The sequence below is a fragment of the Mandrillus leucophaeus genome, unplaced genomic scaffold (assembly GCF_000951045.1).
Source record: "Mandrillus leucophaeus isolate KB7577 unplaced genomic scaffold, Mleu.le_1.0 Scaffold154, whole genome shotgun sequence".
Classification (NCBI taxonomy): domain Eukaryota; kingdom Metazoa; phylum Chordata; class Mammalia; order Primates; family Cercopithecidae; genus Mandrillus; species Mandrillus leucophaeus.
The window spans coordinates 3403116-3416644 of record NW_012101521.1 but is presented as its reverse complement, the minus strand read 5'-3'; the positions used below and the strand labels follow the sequence as shown (position 1 = coordinate 3416644).

The 13529-nt window shown below is 48.8% G+C and overlaps 1 protein-coding gene across 1 annotated transcript in view; it reads left to right on the top strand.

The window, feature by feature from the left end:
• Positions 1–13529, top strand: part of MN1 (meningioma (disrupted in balanced translocation) 1) — a 52977-nt gene that overhangs the window by 2344 nt on the left and 37104 nt on the right. The window contains exon 2 of the mRNA XM_011975367.1: positions 4–1463. Within this exon, the coding sequence (XP_011830757.1) occupies positions 4–1463 (1460 nt within the window). The remainder of the gene's footprint in view (positions 1–3; positions 1464–13529) is intronic.

Below are 13529 nucleotides of genomic sequence, written 5' to 3'. Positions count from 1 at the left end.
CGGTGGCAGCTCCGGTGGCGGCGGTGGCGGGGGTACCTACCCGCCGCAGCCTGATTTCCAGCCCAGCCAGCGCACCTCGGCCAGTAAACTGGGCGCGCTCTCGCTGGGCTCCTTCAACAAGCCCAGCTCCAAGGACAACCTGTTCGGCCAGAGCTGCCTGGCTGCGCTCTCCACCGCTTGCCAGAACATGATCGCCAGCCTCGGGGCCCCCAACCTCAACGTGACCTTCAACAAGAAGAACCCGCCCGAGGGCAAGAGGAAACTGAGCCAGAACGAGACCGACGGCGCGGCAGTGGCCGGCAACCCGGGCTCGGATTACTTCCCAGGAGGGACTGCTCCTGGGGCCCCAGGAACCGGAGGCCCATCCGGGACCAGTAGCAGCGGCTCCAAAGCCTCGGGGCCACCCAACCCTCCAGCCCAGGGGGACGGCACCAGCCTCTCCCCCAACTACACCCTGGAATCCACGTCGGGGAATGACGGCAAGCCGGTCCCCGGGGGCGGCGGCCGGGGACGGGGTCGCAGAAAAAGGGACAGTGGTCACGTGAGCCCTGGCACCTTCTTTGACAAGTACTCGGCGGCTCCGGACAGCGGGGGCGCACCTGGGGTAAGCCCAGGGCAGCAGCAAGCGTCAGGTGCAGCCGTCGGGGGAAGCTCCGCAGGCGAGACGCGCGGGGCACCGACGCCCCACGAAAAGGCGCTCACGTCGCCATCCTGGGGGAAGGGGGCTGAATTGCTCCTGGGGGATCAGCCAGACCTCATTGGGTCCCTGGACGGTGGGGCCAAATCGGACAGTAGTTCGCCACACGTAGGTGAGTTCGCCTCGGACGAGGTGAGCACGAGCTACGCCAATGAGGACGAGGTGTCGTCCAGTTCTGACAACCCCCAGGCACTAGTTAAAGCGAGCAGGAGTCCCCTGGTGACCGGCTCGCCCAAACTCCCTCCCCGTGTAGGCGCCGGGGAACACGGACCGAAGGCGCCCCCGCCCGCCCTCGGCCTGGGCATCATGTCTAACTCTACCTCGACCCCTGACAGCTACGGCGGCGGTGGGGGCCCGGGCCATCCGGGCACGCCGGGCCTGGAGCAGGTCCGCACCCCGACGAGCAGCAGTGGCGCCCCACCACCCGACGAGATCCACCCCCTGGAGATCCTTCAGGCGCAGATTCAGCTACAGAGGCAGCAGTTCAGCATCTCCGAGGACCAGCCTCTGGGGCTGAAGGGTGGCAAGAAGGGTGAGTGCGCCGTCGGGGCCTCAGGGGCGCAGAATGGCGACAGCGAGCTGGGCAGCTGCTGCTCCGAGGCAGTCAAGAGCGCCATGAGCACCATCGACCTGGACTCGCTGATGGCAGAGCACAGCGCTGCCTGGTACATGCCCGCTGACAAGGCCTTGGTGGACAGCGCGGACGACGACAAGACATTGGCGCCCTGGGAGAAGGCCAAACCCCAGAACCCCAACAGCAAAGAAGGTATATGCGCACCCATTTTCCTCTCACTTCCCGGGTGACCCGCCCCATCCCCAGGGCAGGCCTTAGCCTTTGCGCCTTGGGGTCCTTTGAGGTTTGGAGGGCACAGACCCTCCTAATCCCCAACTAGGAGCTGGTTATCCCACCTTTGCTTACACCAAAGGCTGTGAGGACAGACCACCCCCCCACTGCCCCCAAGCCCCCCACATGCTGCCAGGTAGATTCTACTGCCACAGGGTGGTAAAAACTTAGATGGCAGCCCTTTGGGAATCTTGTAGAGTACACCGCACAGCCTCCCCCACACCCCCAGTTTTAGCTGAGTTGCCCCTTCCCTTTCACACTAAGACCCTTCCCCACCCTCAACATTTAGGCAGGTTCCACTTTTTAGCAGCTGTGTGCTGCCTTCCCTGGCAGGACACCTGGGAAGTTGTGTTAACGCCTCCCACCTATTCCTAGTTAGTCAGCCTCTAGCTCTAGTTCTTTTAGGTGCCAGCATCTTTAGAAAAAAAGTTACCAGCCCTGGTGTCAGCAGCATCACTCAGAGGCAACACCTAATTTGACATTTGTTCCTAATGAATAGCTATTTTGTCTCTTCTTAACTATCAGAGTTTCATTGAAAAACTGGAGACCTGTGGGGGTTGAGGAGGCAGGGAACCTTTTCAGGGTGCACCGCCTTGACATTTGGTGGGTTTGGGGAGGGGGAATGCTGGGGTGGGGTCGGCCTGGCAGAGACCAGACCACTCAGTCAGGACATCATTTGTGTATGGAGATATGGATATATATTCTTAAGACACAAAGGATCCGTGTTTGTCAATATCTCGCTTGGCTTTGGTGACAGATGTCCTGTCCCAGCTTTCGTTTGCATTCTAAACACCCCCTTCCCACCAGGCCTGGAGGCCTTTAAGGTGGGAGGGGTGGGGTTAGTAAATGGGCTGCCTTTCCAGTTAAAGTAATAACAGTTCTCTTTAACCTAAGGATGACTGGGTTGCCGTAGATATTTATTTTATCTGAATGGAGCTTTAAAATGTATATATATATAAGGTGTGTGTATATATAGGTGTCTATATAGGTATGTGTGTCTATATATGTATCTATATATATCGAATGGCTTCTTAAAATCAGATAACATCATTTTTTTCTTTCTACCTCTTTCTTTTAAACTATAGTTGAATTCCCTTGGTTTCCCTAGACAGACTATCGCCATGGAACCAGTGGCTGACATTTTAACCTTGTTTTTAAAAATGTGCCCCCTCTCAATGCGATTCTTGCCCTCTTTTACAGTTCTTTCCTCCTCTGCCTTCGTTTCCCTCATCCTCCCCATATCCTGCCATATCTTGACCCTGGATTTAAGGTGAGGGTAGGTTTTAGGAGAATGGCACGGGGGCTGGGGGAGGTAAGAGGAGAGGAGGCGGGAGTGGGCTGGGAGTTGGGTGGTTCAAAACTTGGGGCTTTCAAGGCGCCCATCCCGGGTAGCTTTCCCGCTTAGGTTTTCTAATTCATGAATGCGGCCTCTCTGCTTTTTCTCTTTGTTCCGCGGTTACTGCCCAGCCCAGGACGCCCGGGACGCACTCTCTCATTTGAAGCCGGGTGTTTAGCATGCACAGCAGACGCTGCGGCCAGCATCAGCATTCTCCAGGCTTCTCCCAGGCAAGGCCATAAATTGGTTAGTTTGGGACCCTCAGCTTCTTCTCCCTTTTTTTCCCCCTTTTTAAAATCAAGTTGGACACAGCATCCTGCTTGCTCCCCCCACCCCTTTATTTTCTTGTACACAACATCTCGATCTGGCCCGATCGATCGATAGCTGGTTAGCACAAATCTCAGCCCCTGTCACTTCTACCTGGCCTGGCCTGGCCGCCCCTCCCCCTTCCCCTTCTCATCCTTCACCCACCCCTAGTAATTAAGAACATATTAGCCAAAATGAGGTGAGAAAAGTTAAAACAAGGAACAAAACCCTGATTTAAAGAATTAATTTAAAGAAAAACAGTAGCACTTCATCTTCAAGTCTTTTAAAGGGCCTTCATAGACTAGGTGGACAGGTATAGGGTCATTTTAATAAGATTTTTAGAAAATGTCTCTCCCCATCCCCTTTCCAATCCTTCCTTTAGAGATGAAGATGCAGGCTGTGAATGAAGAAATGTCAACCAAAGAAATGTTTTGTTTGTGTCATCATCACAGTCAGATGAATGAAAATATTTTTTAGAAACAGATGCTAGTCACTTAAGGGTTGATTTCCCCTGTAAGCTAAAGGAAGCCCTCCCCTGCACGCGGGACAACAGGGACTTCCATCAGGGACCAGCAGGGCTGGCTGCCTTATAAGCACCAGCAGGGACACCCACTTGACCTCCTTTGTTTTCTACTCTGTGGTATGGGAAGGACAGTTTCCTCGATAAAGCAGCGAATTGAGGTCACTGGAAGCTTCTGTAGCCTTGGGGTTGCTAGTTAAGGCTTTCTAAGGTATCTGCATCTGAATCCCGCTCCCTCACTGGTAGTAAATAAGGATGATTAAACTTTTCATTATGATAGCACCCTGTAGTTCCATCTGCACATGTTGTATAAATAGGTACACAGAGCTTTCTACAGGCCCCTGAGTCCCCTGGCGGAAAATCAGAGTGAAGTGTGCCACTTCAAAATAGAGACAGGAAAAAAAAAACCATAGCAAAATGTTCTGCTTTTCCTTTAAAAACATGCTCATGGTCCCATTAGCCTTGAGCAGTGGTGTCCAGTGGTTTTGAATAGACCTTCTCTAGGTACCAGCCCCAGCATTTTTTTTTTCTAACCCCCTTGCAGGCAAAGCCCATTTTTGTAATGATATTTTATTTTGTCACGCCGTAAAACATGCCAGTACTAATGTGATTAAATATTAACACCGTTTCTGAAATTCTTCGCTCCAATGACAAAATACTAGTCGGTATTTAACAAAATGATCCGTGCTCGGATTGGAGGGAACGAATCAGTCTTCAGAACTGCACAAGGCGTGCAGCCACTGGGACGTGCCCAGATTGTCTTATGGGCTTGAGATGTCCTTTGGAGGGGAGGGAACTTGACTGGCAAGTTGTCGTTCTCTCAAAGTCTAGGCCAACATCACATGGGATGATGATTTTTTAAACCAGGAAATCTAGCTAGTCTCTCCAAATCATGCTTCTCTTGACTTCTTAATCAACCCACCCAACAACTTTTATATAATGCAACTTCACCTCTGATCATGAGGCTCTATTTGTACAAAGTTGTGGTGGGGGAAGGGTGAGATTGTGAAAAGGAAAAAAAAAAAAAAAAAACCCAACAAACCCAGCCTGAGTTTGGGCCTTTTCAAACATCAATTAAATTGGTGAGAATTACATGAATTTAAAAAGAGTTTGCAAAATCATCCGCCTATCTTTGTAATAGGTGTGTGGCTATGGAAGAATTTCAACACAGAGAAGGAAAGATAATGATAGATTATAGATAACGTATATGAAGTTGGAAAAAGTACGTGTTCTCCCCTCCTGCCCCTTACAATTTTCAAAAGTTGAATTAACTGTATTCTGTAATACATTTATCCTTGCCAAACCTCCTCTCCCCTGGTAGCTCTATCTTGAAACTCAGGGCAGTCTTGAAGTACTCTTTCACATACGTTGAAATGGGAGCAGTCTCGATACACACTCTGCAAGCAATCCTGCTCTTTTTGGAAGTATGATATTTTTACAGTGATGCCAGAGAAATTTTTGGAATTTCATGCTTCTCTCAGTGTTGCAGTCAGAACACAGTAACAGCACTGAGCAATCCTAGGCAGACATGATTTGAACATGGAATTTCTTTAGACATGGGGCAGACTTGGGGTGGGGGGGGGCAGGGAGTTCCTAGCCTCAGAGCAAAGCACTGTTTTCCTGAGAGAATTTTTAAGGCTCATTCGAACTTGTCTGGGGAAGGCAAAGAGCTTTGCAATCCTGTTTCCCTGTGAAATTACCCAGCACGAGTTGCATGCCTTCATGTGACTTTTGCGCCTCCGGAAGATGTAACCCAAAACTTCGCAGGTGTTAATAAGGGATAATGTAAACAGATAGGGCCCCCTTTGTGCAGCTGACGTTTGGGCCTGCCTGCTCCCTGGATATCCCAGGACATCAAACTACTGTTCTTTGGTGCTTGTTTAATATTTCATGGCTGTAATAAACCTGTCTACTTTGCCCGCCTCCCGACATAAAACCCCAACCTAACACACATCTGCAATCATACATTTCTACTAAATATTAATAAAGGACAAGGATGTTTTAAGGGGCTGAAGGCTGGCAGTGTTGAACTTGTCATGGTTTTCTACCACTGGGTTTTTCTGGCTGTTTTGATTTTAAATAGCCATTGCTTTCTCATATGCAAAATATATTTATATATTCATATATATATATGCAATTTTTACAGATTGAAGGGCTTTCCTCAAGTAGTATAGCTTTCTTTAATATATATTCACCTAGATTTCTTGTGAGGCCCCTTCAGACCGGAAATAAGGAACTGTTGAAATGTTCTTCTAGTTTATTGAGGTTTCTAGGAAAGGAGTGAGAGTTAGTTAATCTAATTTCTCTTTCTAGCAATGAAATTCTATGATTCCTAATATGATTTTGTTTGCCTGACAGAGGTATTTAAATTTCCACAAAGAATCTTAATAGGTTTTGGAAATGCGGCTACTCTTGCCAAGAAGTTACTTGATACCTTGTGCCGATATAAAATATACATTTTTAATAAATAGTCCGGCAGGACCAAGTGAAATCAGAGGAGGAAAATTCTTCCTACTGTGGAAGGGCCAACTCGAGTGGGTCACTGGGATTTCACGGGATCTCCTGAACTCACTCTATGCTGGAAAATGTAGCACAATCACTTGTGACCCGTTTCTCTCCACTTGAATGACAATGACGTCGGATTGTGTTCTTGGCCCAGGGAGTGATCAGCTTTGCCGAAAGCATTTAGGAGAGATAAATACTCTTGGTAAGGAATACCGTATTTACCTCTGTTTGGTTATTTTTAGAGATTAAAAGGCTGTAGCTTTATATAATAGGATCAAATGTCTGGGGAGTGTGTGGGAGCAAGCAGGCCTCCCAAGCGCACCGCAACATAAAAACACCAAATCCTCTCATGCCAGAGGGGTCCTCTGTTTGTCGGAGGGGGTGGGGGGCTGCAACCAGTGGGTTCACCTTCTGTCCTTTTCTCACTGCCCACTGCTTGTTCCACCCAGTTCTTTGGTCTGGAGGGGCTGGGATCGCCCAACCTCATCATTTTGACTCAAGTCAGGATTTTGACTTGCCGACGATGTGTTTGTTTTAGGATGGTGTCTATATTTAGGCGCGTCTTGGGTGGACAGATTTGAGTGTGGGATTTGATCGCTCTTGGTGGAGATGTTGATGTATACATGAGTGCGTGATTGAGAAGAGGGACATTTGGAGGAAATTTTTCAAGCCTCCTCGCCTTCTCACACACACTGGAGCCAAATGAAGTGGTCTGGGGACCAGCTCGAAAGAGCACAGCTGAGGTGGGTGGAAGCTCTGGGTCTATATCTCAGGGGAGCAAAGCAGGGCCCCATGCAGTTCAGCATGGGAAGAAGCCCCCCTCTCTCCCCCTCGTCCCATCCCAGCATCCGCATATATACATATGCATGGACGAGTGTATTTCCATCCAATCTGGAGTCACTCCTCCAGTTTACCCTTAATCTGCTTTCTGAAGGCGAGCAGGGAAAGGAGCTCACCCTTCAGTCTCAATGGCCTTAGCTGACAGGTTCTGATTCTGCAAAGGACTGAATGAGCGTGAGTCCTAAAAATAGAGGGAGGATTTTGAAGATCCTAATTACGAAATCTCAGCCTCCCGGGCCTCCTGGGCTGTGGGTGACTTTGATCTGGAGTATTTCAGTAGCAGACGCACGTCGCCCCTCGCTGGGTTTTGTGCGTGAGCGTGCGTGGAGGTGTCTCTCTGGCTGAGTTCAGCTAACACCAGTTTCCTGCCAGGAGAGGAATCTTTGAATCAGTGCCCCCTCCCCTTCTTTACTCCCCCCGCATCTACCCCCACCAGTTGTGGGAAGCGAACGCTGCTTCTCATTTATGGAAATTCCTAGCCTTTATTGTAATCTTTTTGTACCAACGACGTGGCGGAGACGTCGCTGGGCTTTCAAATTAGTCATGGTCCTGCCTGCAGGGACCCTCTGTGTCCTGATGCAGAACAGCTCAGCCACAGTCCCCAGCTCAGAGCCACCCAGGGCCCCGAGAAACTGTGAACAGGACCCAAAGGGAGAGATGGTTCTGGGATCCTGGCACATTGTGCCCAATGGGCCACCCCACACGAAGGTGGCCCTGGTCATTTCCTGCCACCTTCCGATGACAGGACAGCACACAGACTCACCTGGGTGATCAGCTGCTTTGCAGAGCGTGGGTGAGATGATACCCTGCAAGTGTGCGCTTCAGGGGGCAAAACCTCCAAACTTATTTTGTGACCAGGATGGAGAAGCAGAGTTAAATTTCATTTACTTGCGCGGGGAGGGATTTTTGAAAGGCATCATGTTCTCAGGATGTAATTATTATAGGATGCTGAGACCTGCTTTGTGTGCCGGCCTGCATTTTAATCAGCAGCCTCCGAGGTTTTGAGCAGCCAGTGAAGTGTCTCCTCCCAACACGGTGTTTGCCCCTGGCACGGAGGGGAGAAACGGCCACGGGTTTCTCCCAGTCTTGAAATCCAAGGGGTGGAAGCTGGATTCCCGATAGCTTCCAGTTTGAACCTGACAAGACCATATTAGACTGGCACCCTGGGTACCTCCTGAGTCAGGACTTGTCATAGCCACAGCATCCCAAATTGTCATTCTGTCTTGGCTGAGAAAGCTGGTGTGATTTCATAATCACCGCTTCCTTGTGAAGCCGGAGCAGAGAGAACTTTATAGTGATTGCATGCGTATCTTTTCACAATGTACGCATCATCGTAGGGATCCAAATGCCCTTTAAACATAAGGCAATTGAATCTAGCAGTTTGGAGGTCTTAGAGCATTCGTAATAACATGCTGACTCTCTGTGAATGTCCCAGAAGGAATATCTTCCATGGAATGGACTTATCCAAAAAGGGAGGAAAAATTCCCCAATAAACATTCCCATATAAACTCACATTGTTGAGGGAAATCGTGTTTCCGTGTTCTCATCTTGAAAGCTCCGAGTCCAGCGAACTCACCTTGCCCTACTTCCCTGGCGTTTATAGGATCAACTATGTGACCAGAAGCTTCCATCTTATTCCCATTTTTGATCTCTCTGTGGAAAATCTTGGACTCCCCCAAAATGTTTGCTCCTAGGATTCTGCTCCTTCCGTCTATCTCTGGTTTCTTGGGCTGCAGTCTGACTTACCTGTGCCGGTATTTGGTTTGGGAGATGCAAGGTGTGTTGGGAAATAGTTTAGGGAAACAGGGAGACCCTTTGGCGAGGGCATATTTGGGACCCATTGCTATGGAAGATCTTTGGAAAGTTGCGGACTTCAAAGATACCCACAAGAGAACCAGGTCTTGTTTTTATCCTGCGTGTCTCAAAAACAATCTCCATAGTTCCTCAGAAGTCTATGGCCATGGTCATGTCTTTGGAGGAAATGTGGACTAACTTCGGTGCTGAGGCAAGAGACTCTTGCAGCTTTGTTTTTGCTGCTCGCTCTTCGAGCAGCCTGACTCATGAGAACTAAGTGGCCCGTCGATGCATTCAACTGTGAGGGTTGAAAAGTACTTTTTTTCTTCTCAGTGCTGAGAAGAATTTAAAGAGTTTTGGGCATGATGGTTTTGTTTGATCTCAACACTTGGGACAAAAATTTCCCTGGAGTGACATCGTCTGGGGGGGGGCGGTCTTTCTGATGCCACTCGTTTTGCATGGTATGACTGGGAGAAATCTCTCTGCGTCAAAGTTGAGGGCCCCAGTGTGCCTGGTCTGGTTTTCTTGGTTGTATTTGGGAACTCCAGGAACGTGAGATGACAGTTAATAAGTGAACCCCTCCACACATGCGCACGTGTGTACACATGCGCACGTGTGTACACATGCGCGTGTGCGTGCGTGCGCTCGCGCTCACACACACACACAGCTTCTTGCTCATCTAGTCATTCAGGGCAGGGTGAGGTGTCAAAAAGAAAAAAAAAAGATATGACCCTTTTCAGTTACTGTGAAGCAGTGTTTTCAGACGCCCTTGGATCTTCTAACACAAGCATTGTTGAGTGATTGGCAGCGACCACCAGGAGTAAAATACTTCTGAGGGACCATCATGATCAGAGAAGAGGTGGGGAAGTCGGCAGAAAACCTAGCCTGCTTTGAAATTCCCAAAGCTCAGTCTTCCAGAGAAAGCAGGGGTTGGTTGAGAATTTGCTGAGAAGTTAGTGGGTTCTTCCTGGTCCTTGTGTGCTATTTGAAAGCGTCCTTTTAAATTTTAGGGCCCCGATCCTAATGTGGACACTCTAGGTCCTCATTTCCGAATAAATCAGAAGGCAGAGAGAGAAGCACCTCCAATGAGGAAGGGTAGATGGAAATTGGGGTGTGGTGTATTTTCTCAGGATAGGGGCATGGCGGAGGGACGGATGGGGCAGTGAGAAATGCAACGACATGAGTTGAAGTGTCGTTTACTGACTCGTGGGGTTCGCGAGTGGAAAATAATTTATAAATGTGGAAGTCATTTATAACAACATCACCTGGGCTAGGCTGAGGGTATATGAATTACTTGGCAGCTGGTGTCGGCCATCACAAAGGACAGAAGGTTCTTGCCCAAGTTTTCCCTCTGGGGCCCGGGACTCCCACATCGCTGCACATGTATGGGGGAAATAGATCCAGAGGACCCAGCCTGAGACTGGATGACCGCATTGTGGGTCTGTTAGCAGCAGTCAGGACCCGTTTCTGTTGAGTTAGTGGCCGAGGCAGGCTCAAAGGGGATGAAGACCCAGATGGGCCCTGGGTAGGTCAAGACCCAGACGTGCCTGTGGCCAATGCCTGCAGAGGAGCTGGTCCCTTGAGGCCCAGATCTTTCCATAAAAGAGGGATGATGGGGGTGGGAAAAGGGAGTGACCTTTCCCCTGGTGATCCTGTAAGGTGGCCACTAAGACTTCCCTCCTAGCAAGACCCTTCAGGGATGATCTTGGCTTTCACAGACCTTGTAGGCAGGTCCCAATGCCTTGAAATGCAAGCGTGCCCCGTGATGCCCTCCCACACAATGTATATATTTGTCATTTTTCTGAATGGTAGGCAAAAAGGGGACCAAAGTAAGTGACAAATCCAGCAAGAGGAAGATTTCCCTGACTTGAGATAAGCCAAGTGTGAAAAAGAGCTGGAGAAATTAAGAGTCTCCTCTTTCCTCCCTTCCAGGAGACCCCAGGTCCAGCCTTCAGAAGCCCTTAATGCTTTTGCAGCGAGAACTAATTGGCTAAAAACAAATTGGCCATTTTCATCCCCGGCAATGTAACTTTTGGCCGTTGTTTAGTATTTGAAGGAAGGGAGGCTGCGGATCAAAATTTGGCTTTTTAGAACAGGAGCAATTTCACGATCCTTATACCATGACTATTTCTCTAAATTGGGCAGAAAGCTTTGAATGCCTTTTGCCAGACTTTGCTTGTGTGCACACATGCACGTGCACGTGCACACATACCACATAGGCCTGAGAAGTCTTAATAAGAAATGAAAAAATAATTTTTCCCCCAAGAAGAAGCTCATACAAAGTTTTGGCCTCGTTCAGTTTGAAGTAGACGCGTATTGATCTCCGTGCGGTCAATTTTTGCCGAATTTGTAATCCTGTTAGGCCTCCGGGAAAGGCATGATTAATTTACTTGTACATTTCACTATTTTGGGTCAGTTTAGTTAATAAGCATTTATTTTGTGCTCAGCGCCTGTGAAGCATTTTGCTGGGATTAGGGGTGGGGGTGTGTGTGTGTGTGTGTGTGTGTGTGTGTGTGTGTGTGTGTGTTTGTGCACGCATGCGCACACGCATTAATAGGGCCCCATTGCCTGGCGTAGAATAATGGTCACCAGTAGGCTAGGTTCCCATCACCTCCCCAGGACAGGAAGAGGAGACGAGTGGCACCTTTTACCATCACTCGTCCAGGAGGAGGGAGAAAAAGCCCAGTCGCTGAGCAAATACAGCCTCCCAGAGCCTTGGAGACAGCCAAAGAAACGGGCTTCCTTCTGGTGCCTTGGTTCTCGGACCTTGAGAGTTTCCGAGCATTAATTCTTAATTGCCTGGGAGTTGAACACTCGTGTGGGCCAGGTCTCTGCACATGAGTGGACAGTTGGGAATATTCAACCTCTTTGCAGCACCTTTTATGCCGCTTCCTTCACACATGGTAGTGGTGGTGGTAGGAGGATGTGTGTGTGTAACTTTTAAGAAATGCGTCGTTTGACTTCCAAAGAAGGAAGAAAAAGTATGCATAAATCTCGAAAGCTGAGAAAAGGAAAAACAAAGCAAAACAGCCCTCAGCTTTGGCCTTTCCTAACACCGAGTCTCTAAAGGGGAGCATGTGTCATTTTGATGGTGCGAGCACTTCATCCCCGCTTCTTTGGGGGGCCCCCTCTTCCTTTCTGGGCTCCCCACAGCCTTCCTGTCTCTCTGCCTTCAGATGATGGGCTAAAATTCCACTCAAAAAACAACCATCAAAATGCCAGGGTTCGGCCAGAACAGTTTTTGAGAAATGGTGTCCTCGGCATCCCCCACCATTTGCTTAATTCCAAACTCATCTCGACGGTTCCCACCAAGGCCTTGCCTTTGCAGAGTGAGGGCCAGACGGAGTCTTTCCGGCGCTGAGCCAGTCTGCAATGAACTGAAGGCGCTGAGGAAACAGGCATTTGGAGAGATGAGGATACAATTTCTTTTTTTATGTGGGCCCGTTAAAGTCTAATGGACATTGGTGTCTGGCCTTAAATTTGGAGAGGGTCTTTATCTAACCCTTAAAACCAGAGTCGTTTCCGGTAATTACGACACCCCAGGCAAGACCACTAAATCTTCCAGAGGCTTGTCTGGATGGCCGTGGTGGGCCTGGGAGGGGCCATGGGGGGCACACCTGTTACCTGTACCAGCTATAATTATGACATTTCTAGACTCCTGGTTTTAAAGGAATAATTTATGGGCTAGGTAACGCCGGAAGAGAGCAGCCAGAGGCGTTCTGGCTCATGGCAGCGAAATTGCAAGAACCCCCACGCTCGGTGCCCATCACGGCCCCTGCATTTCCTTAATGAACTAATTTAGTTCCCCAACATTTGGTATTAAGTAAGTAGTTATTTTGGGAACCTAAGAGAGAAAGAGCTGGAAGACTTTAAAAAAAACTTTTTGGAAAAAAGAAAAAGTATTGCATTTTGAAGTTTGAGACGTCTTGGCGTCCAGGCGTAAGATGTGGGGGAGGACTCCTTTGGTGCGACGTGGCCGGACGTGGCGAAGGGGCCAGCCCCATCCCTGCCTGTGTTTTTGCTTCTCGACAGAGGGGGTTTTTCCGTTGTCAGGAACGGCGGAGGCCACAGCACCCAGACTCCGAGCAGTTTGTTTGGAAGTATTGTTTAGATTATTCTCGCTTTTCAAATTGAGAGAAACTTGGTTTAATGGGAAAATAGCAGTATTACTATCTTGGTGTGTTTGCTTTAGTGTTTAAAAATAGTTTGTTTTCATATCCCAAATTTCATCTTTTCCTTGTTTGCTTGTTTGATGGAAACCCGTGTGCGTGTGTGTGTGTGTGTGTGTGTGTATGTGTGTGACGGATGCCAGCACACACATCTATATAGATGCAGGCGGTCAAATAGTTGCAATCGTCCAACCAAAAAACGATTGCAATTTTACATCTGGCTAAAGGGACTCAGACCATTTGTTTTTAACTTAAACCATCTTGTCCTTTCCTCCCGCATCAGCACACTACTCCCCAACTCCCCCCTACCCACAACCCAGAAATATTTATTTCTTCCTTAAAAAAAGGAATGCCGGCCTGTTTGCTAAGGTCCCTGTTGGAATAGATTTTCAGAGGTTATGTATTAAATGTGTTTGAGGGCGATTTCAGCCCTCAGCCTGGTTGTCCCAGTACTAATGGTAGCAGGGCCTATTACAGAGAGGCAAAGAATATTGTAAATGGCTTATGCAGAAAAACCA